Below are 7,757 nucleotides of genomic sequence, written 5' to 3' on the forward strand. Positions count from 1 at the left end.
TGATTGGTCACAGATGAGCGGAGAGAGGTATGAAGCAGATGGACACGACCAGAACAGATTCCTCAGAGCATTGCACTCACTCGGTCTGTGACTAAGGGTGACTGGCGTATCTAATAAATTACTAAAATTAGAGCTCTTAAATGTTACCTACAGCACCTTTATGGGAATAATCCTGGCTGGGTTAATACCGCAACACTTCTCAATGTTGCTTAATGTCCCTTCATGGGAAAAAAAAAAGATCAGACCAAGGTTTCCATCCTTGTCTACATTTTATTGTTACAGTGCAGAACAATAATGTGTTTCTTCCATAGCCCAACACCCGTCTCAAAATATTTGGTACAATAGCAAATGCCTGTGTGGCGTGGGTAACAAAAGAGGATAGGCATCGCATTTCAAGGCACCGTATAAGCTGTGATCTCCACCTCCACTATCACTGTATTTTTCTCAAACCGTAGAAGGCGCATTAGCAACATAACGCAAACGTGACAGAAACGTATTTTCTCCCCTGACAGTACCATCACTTTGGGTAACATTCTGCATGTGGAATAACATGCACATACCAAACACATGTTGTACATTTTGTTCAATCAGGTTATTCACTTTCTTAACACTGTTGCAGTGCTATTGAATTGAATTGAATTATTGGGAGAGTTGTGCTAAAGTCCCCATTCAAAAGTTTCTACAGTCTGTCCTATAGAAAAAATATGATAGAAACTATAGTCGGTCTGTTAAGAACTTTGTATATTGCCAAATCTAGTATAAGCTACAGTAAATATAGCAAAGTATAACAACAATTTGGTAGTGCATGAAAATGTGTGTGGTGTGTGTGTGTTGGAGTGTTGTGTATACTGACTGTTGATAACATTATATTCAAACTCAACAAACATACATTCTAGAATACACTATTGGATACAAAACAAACATAATTGCTATATCTTGGGCTAAAAAGGGCATAACCGTAAAACCTATAAAGCAATAACCATTCTCAGTTTTTAACCTTTCCCATTGGCCTGAAGTTTAGCACTTCAAGTCAATCTTGTATTGCCCTCAACAATTCTCAATTACAGTTAATCTTGACTATTGCACTCTTTGTTATACAGCAATTTTTGAATCTTTGAATACCTTTCTTCAATTGCTCGTCTGAATAACGCTTGCAAATTGATTCAACAATGAAATACTGAGCATTAAATATACCACACACCCAAAAATAACCTCGGAAAGAGCAAAAAGCTGATATATATTTGAATAATAAGAACTTCTTTTGACTTCTTACAGAATACATAGACCGCCAGCTCCTTGGAAATGGCGGTGTAAACAAACATTTTCATTGGCTGTTGCCGTGGTTCTTCCTGCTTCATCAGTGTTGGCTGGCTCCTGATTGGGCCCTCTTACTGGACTGGGGCCTCGAGCATTTTCTGTAACGCAAGCAATGATAGAGAAATGGTTTTGTTACGTTATAACCGTCTTATGAGAGTAGCTTAAAGTGCTTATGTATACATATGATGTAGTTTAACTAATTATAGTAACGCAGCCTCCTGGGGAAGTGGTCACTGACCTTCCGATGATATCTGAATACTTACAATCCACAATAACAATCGTAAAAAAAAAAGGCCTACTGTAAAATGTGGTCACAAACCTCTGATCATATCCACATACATGCCTTGAGCACAATAGTAATACTAATTCAGCATTTACTTAAAAAACGGCAATGACAGTAATGCAATTCAACTGTACAAAGAAGGGAGGCCACGTCAATTGAGAATATGAAAATGAAAATAACTTCATACTATGTGAATGAGTTATTTTCATTCACATAGTATGAGGGTAATATACAGAAAAGTTGAGCGAAAACACTACAACCACAAAATGTAGAACAACAGAACCAAGCTATTGTTTTATCATCTTCTGAATTGCATATGATATGCAGCTATCACTGTGGTAGTCTTTTGGGTATTTTGGATAACTTCACAAATGTGTTAGTATATCATCATTTGTCCCGTGATGTTTTTTTAAGATTCGTCCATGAAGTAGTGTGGATTTGAGCCAATGACCTCTATAACCTCTTTATGTATGTGGACAGACTAATATGTTAGTAACTCACACATAAAATAACTCATTCGACTTGTTACTTTCACATCTACCCACATCAGCCAAACACAGTTTCACAAGCGGACTAGTGTGACCCTCAACATGGAGTACGACATTAAGTGAGGAGAAAGAGCGAGGAGAGAGCCAGCGAAGGCCAAAACGTAGAAACAAATCCATATTAGGCATGATTAAATATGTTTAATGTTCCCCCTTTCATTTATTTCCGATGCCTGGGTGCATAACTACTTAGCATATTGTAGACAGGCAGTGAAAACAAGCGAGGCCAGTGAGTAAACAACAGCGAGGCGGCACAGACCTCGTGTAATTACACGACAACCCGAGGCCATGGCCGCCTAGTCACATTTTATCCATTTGTTCCTTCATCTCCGGCTCCTTTCTGCGCAGTCTCCCCCGTAGCTCTGGCCTCCACCACCAGGGCGTAACGTTGCGGTGAGGAGAAGGAGGGGGAAGCAGTGCTTTCCAAACACCATTAGTTTGCCCTGCTCTGTTGTTTCTGTTTCTAGTGAGTCTGGGGACTCTCAACTAGATTAGGTTAACCAGCGGTCTCGGGGAAAGGGAGTCGCCCAGGAAACAGAGGGGATGCTGGGGCTATGTCGACATCTTGTTTCTCAGCCTGGTTTACGGGCGAGAGACACAGGAGGGGGGAAAACAGGAGGTCCGGGGACTTAAAGATGATCCCGACGTGACCCAAATCCAGTCGGCCGCAGAGCGAAGATGATGATGCCGTATCGCATTACATCCGACGTGGTGTGATAATAACAACCAAGGTCGGACAGCAGCAATAGGACCATCAAAGGCTCTTCATCGGAGTAAATGAAGGCAGATTCACGCAGATTCCCCATCTTTCATGTTCACCTTTTGCATCATATCCCGTCATGTTCACTCAGCCATGACTCAGCCCTGACATTTTCCAATCGCTTCCTCGCCCACACACACACACGACACACGCACGAACACTCAATTTATTCCAGTGTGTCGCCGATAAGCGAAGTCCCAGCCGGAGCAAATTACAGTTCAGATGAGTTGTGTAGTGTTAGACAGAGTGTGTCTGAAGGCGTCTGGTAGAGGAAAAGGAAAGAGTGGGGGTTTCCTTGGCCGTGTTAGAAATGGATAATAAACACTGATTAATCAGGGCCAAGAGAAGGGTTAAATACATTCGGTGTTCCCTCAAAGAAACCAAAAGAGAAAAGACGTACTTCTTTCGAAAGCAAGGGAGCCAACCAACGTTCCTTGGGTACAAATAATAGCAGGACTACGTCTTTATGTACATCTTGATGTAGATAACTCAAGAGTCTGGACATAAAATCACAGCTCCTCATGGTATTAACCCATGTACTGTTGTGTTATCTTAACAAAAGAAAAAAAGGAAGGGAATTAAAAAATAACAGTAAGGACAGCAGAGATTGTGTTAGAAATATGGGTGGGATTCATAGAGAAAACATGATCAAATGGAAAGAAAGACACATGTACCTCTCAGTAGGACATAAGGGGTGATCGTTACCGTTTTCAGTGTACCACGGTGGCACAACAGCTCCCTTAGCCTATTTTTGAGCAGAATAGCTTTCAAAATTAGCTTCTCAAAGCTCAACCTGTGTCGGGCTTGTTTACCCTATGGAAGTCATTACATTAATCACCAGATGATCCAATGAGGTACCATTGCAGACTACAACAATCCAGGCTGAAATGGAGGTCATGACTTCAAAGGGTTACGAAAATTTCCCCACAAAAAAAAAAGAAGCTTTCAGTGACCGAACACGATGTTTACATGTGGACACTTTGAATAGGGGGCGGAAAACGAATACTGTGTTTACCGAAATATGTGTGTGGACCGGTCCCTGAATGAGATGGTACAAGCTTGTTTCACGTGTGTGTGCAGGGGGTGTCCATTAGCCTTCCTGTTGTGTTGTGGTACCACAGGTCAGCCACTGACAGCCCCCCTTTGGGCCTCACAGCAGCAGCAGCAGCAGTGGGCTATGCTGAATGTGTGCAGCTTAATTGTACTGATATGTCAGTATTTATCTGAGCTGAGGAAAGCCAGCAGCACACAAGCCAGCGCCAGCCTCTTAGAAAACCTTATTTGAGATTTCTCTGGCTCGCCCTCTCGCTGGCTTGTTCCCTCTCTCACTCTGGCTCTCTCTCTCTGGCTCTCCCTCTCTCTCTCACCCCTCACACACACACACACACACACACACACACACGATTGTACGGTTTTAGTACAGCTTGTATAAAAATAAATAACAAGTTTTTCTTTCTTGAGAGATGGATGTCAATGTATCTTCTGTTTGTCTGTGAGTGAGAGAGAGTGAGCGATTGCGAGTGTGTGTGCGAGTGTGAAGTTTGTGTGAGGGCATTATCTCTTGACCCAAGCTGGGTTCATTCCTATCTAAGCAATATGTGAGCTAGTGCTGAATGTGCAGCAACAGAACCAGAGATACTGGTGAGTCACACACACACACGCACACACACTACAAACTACACACACACACACACACACACACACACACTTCTAAGAGTGCCTCCATGCCGTTTCTATTAGCAGAGAATTGTACGTGGTGGACAACTACATTTGTTTAACCTCTGTCCATTTTTATGTAATACATTAGTGTAACACATTCATGTGTGAAATAAAGTGTGTCTTAATGTTCTTTAACCATCACTACAGTACATAATTGTCTCATCTCTGCAGAAAATTCTGACGGTAATTTCCTCTGCGCTTTACCTCATGCAGTGTTTCATGTTGAGCTTGACAATGAGGCGCAGCCAAAGCCCAATGAGCCGTTTAAATATCTACCTTCATTATCTCCCTGTCCTGTGTGGCTCTGTGTCTGAGCACTATCATGCATAAATCACACAGACTGGCCGGCAGTTCTCTATCCCAGCATGCACCGCGAGGGAGCGCAGGAACGAAAACAAAACATCAAATGATCAAAACATCAACACATCGAGCAAGGTACGACGAGAAGAGGCTTGCTGTTGTAACGATCGATCGATTGATTGATTGGATCGGAAGGTGGGGTGTTAATAAGGTACATGTTAAAGTAAAGTCATGACAAATTAGTTGAATCACATTCCCGAGACCTTTCTGTTTAGTAAGGGGTATCATATTAGTGAATAACGTTCAATTAAACACCAGCTCCGGTTGAACCGATTGTGTCAAGAGAAAAAAGAAAACGGCAAAGGCAAACAAAATGGTCCCCAAACGAAAAGCAAGGCAAGCGCTACTCACCGTCCTTGAGTCAGACTCTGCACAGAACCAAGAGAGCACAGAACAACCGATCAGACCCCGCAGTGCTAGGCTGTTTGATTCAATGCATTCATCTAGTTCTGTCTGCTCACATGTCATATACAGTGAGGCATATTCCCTGTTTGGTAGAATACATGAATAACGATTAGTCTTAAAAAGATTAAGTTTAAGGAAAAGTTTAAGGATTTTTTGTCTACAAAGTTTAAATTAATGAACCAAGGTGTCGCCTTTTTTAAATCCATATGATGATTAATCCTTTGGTGGATTTTAAAATGCATTTACAGATAATTAAACTGAAGCCACGAAGGAGCCATAAAATAAGTCTAAATGTTAGTTAAAGGCTAAATGTCAGGTTTTTCCCTACCGATGCAACCAGCACACGGTATTGGAAACACATGATGTAAATCAATACGGGAGTCAATAATGCATGACGGCTCAACCCGACCAGCCCTCGTGTGTTGGCTGAGCCCGTCGCGCTCCTAGCTCATCACCGCTAGAGCCCAAGTACCTAATGAACAGAACTGTGTCATGAAGAGTCTGAAGGTGGGGGGGGCAAGCGGCTTAAGCCAGCTGTGCATCGTGCACCACACCCGTTTGTACAATAGAGGAGCCTGTACGCGTGGCAGTTACCGATTGGACCTGATGGTGGTGGTGGTGGCGGCGGCATCATCATCATCATCATCATCATCATCATCATCATCATCATCATCATCATCCTCCTCCTCCTCCTCCTCAGAGAAGCACTCAGGCGCTGTCATTGGCCCGTCAAGACGGATGGCTGCGGACTGAAGAGTAATGCTAATGGCTAATGCTCCGTACACTGCTGCTATATCAATACTATTGACAGGAGACGCCTCGTTCGTCTTCGCAGAAGTGCTCCGAGACGTGCATTGGGTGGGTGGGTGGGTGGGGGGTGGTCCACAAGGCCTCCGTCTGGGGGCGGTTATTGCCTACAAGTATGTGGCCCGATTCGCGGCAGAATTGAGTGTGTTGGTGTTGGTGAACTCAGCCCTCCGGCAGACACAGGCCGAGAGGCCCTGAAGTAGGGGCCACTCTCGTGTGACAGCACTGGAGGAGTAAAGGGGGGGGGAAGCAGCACCGGCAGGATCAGTGCTGCCTCCGGCCAGATAAAGCGTGTTCACAAACACACGGGAGGTTATTTGTTCGTCTGGGTAGACACTCTGGTCCGGGCTCTGGAGGTTAAGGCGGGGCGAGGAACCGTGGTTTTTCGGGTCATCACAGTGATCAGTGCCAGATACCGATACTGATGAGGCTGGCTCTCACACACCAGACACAGACACACACACACACACAGACACAGACATAGACACAGACACAGACACACACACACTACACCGGTGACACCAGTCAAGGTCCCGCTCCGAAACAATCAGAGCCGTGACTCACATCCCGTCTCTTCCAGGCCGGTCAGTGAGCCATGACAATCCCTCCCCCCCCCCCTCCTGGCAAATGCCGTCAGCTCAGAGTGACAGTGCTGCGTCTGGATGACCAAGCATCTGTCTTCATAACAGCGCTGCGTGTTCAGGATCTGTGGTGTAGCCGCGGGCACCGCTCCACGCTCCACAGGAGCTACGTTAAGCCACCGCGGGCCATGCTCAATGCTAGCCCCACTTCCTGTTAGCCCCGCGTGTGTGCTAGTCCATGCTAGCTCCACTTCCTGTTAGCCCCGCGTGTGTGCTAGTCCATGCTAGCCCCACTTCCTGTTAGCCCCGCCTGTGTGCTAGTCCGTGCTAGCCCCACTTCCTGTTAGCCCCGCCTGTGTGCTAGTCCATGCTAGCCCCACTTCCTGTTAGCCCCGCGTGTGTGCTAGTCCATGCTAGCCCCACTTCCTGTTAGCCCCGCCTGTGTGCTAGTCCGTGCTAGCCAAGCTCTGTACTAGCCAAGCTCGATGCTAGTCCTGCTCTATGCTAGTCCTGCTCTGTGATAGCCAATCTTTGTGCTAGTCCCGCTCCGTGCTAGCTACACTTTATGCTAGCCGAGTTCCGTGCTAGCCATGCTCAATGCTACCCAGCTGGGTATTAAATGGGAATCTTTCGGATCATTGACATTTTGTATCCATAGCAATCGTAATTCTATAGGTTCATAAAGTCATCATTTATTATTTGCAGATTTAGTGCAAAAAGGAACAATAGGAATAACAACAGACTTTGTTTCTGGGTTTCTCTATTTTTTTTTACCAGCAGGTCTGTCCGTGGGAAGGGACAGACGGACGGACAACCTACAGACCTAGCCCTTACCTTCTTCTTGAGGGCCTCCAGGGATTCAAACTCCAGCCGGGCCAGCTTGGTCTGGATGTGTTTGGGCACATCTGGGATGACAAAGGTCAGGATGAGCTTCAGTGCCAGCAGGCCGTGCTGAAAGCAAAAACACAAACAAAGGGAAA

General features: G+C 45.1%; 1 protein-coding gene across 1 annotated transcript in view; it reads right to left on the reverse strand.

The window, feature by feature from the left end:
* Positions 1 to 292: 292 nt before the first annotated feature.
* ano10a (anoctamin 10a) overlaps positions 293 to 7,757 on the reverse strand; it is a 26,559-nt gene continuing 19,094 nt past the window's right edge. Inside the window, exons 13-14 of the mRNA XM_079730798.1 lie at positions 7,612 to 7,728; positions 293 to 1,415 (exon numbers count right to left, since the gene is read on the reverse strand). Of these exons, the coding sequence (XP_079586924.1) occupies positions 1,389 to 1,415; positions 7,612 to 7,728 (144 nt within the window). The 3' untranslated portion in view covers positions 293 to 1,388. The remainder of the gene's footprint in view (positions 1,416 to 7,611; positions 7,729 to 7,757) is intronic.

This window comes from Pollachius pollachius, assembly GCF_949987615.1.
Source record: "Pollachius pollachius genome assembly, chromosome: 1".
NCBI classification, from domain to species: Eukaryota; Metazoa; Chordata; class Actinopteri; order Gadiformes; family Gadidae; genus Pollachius; species Pollachius pollachius.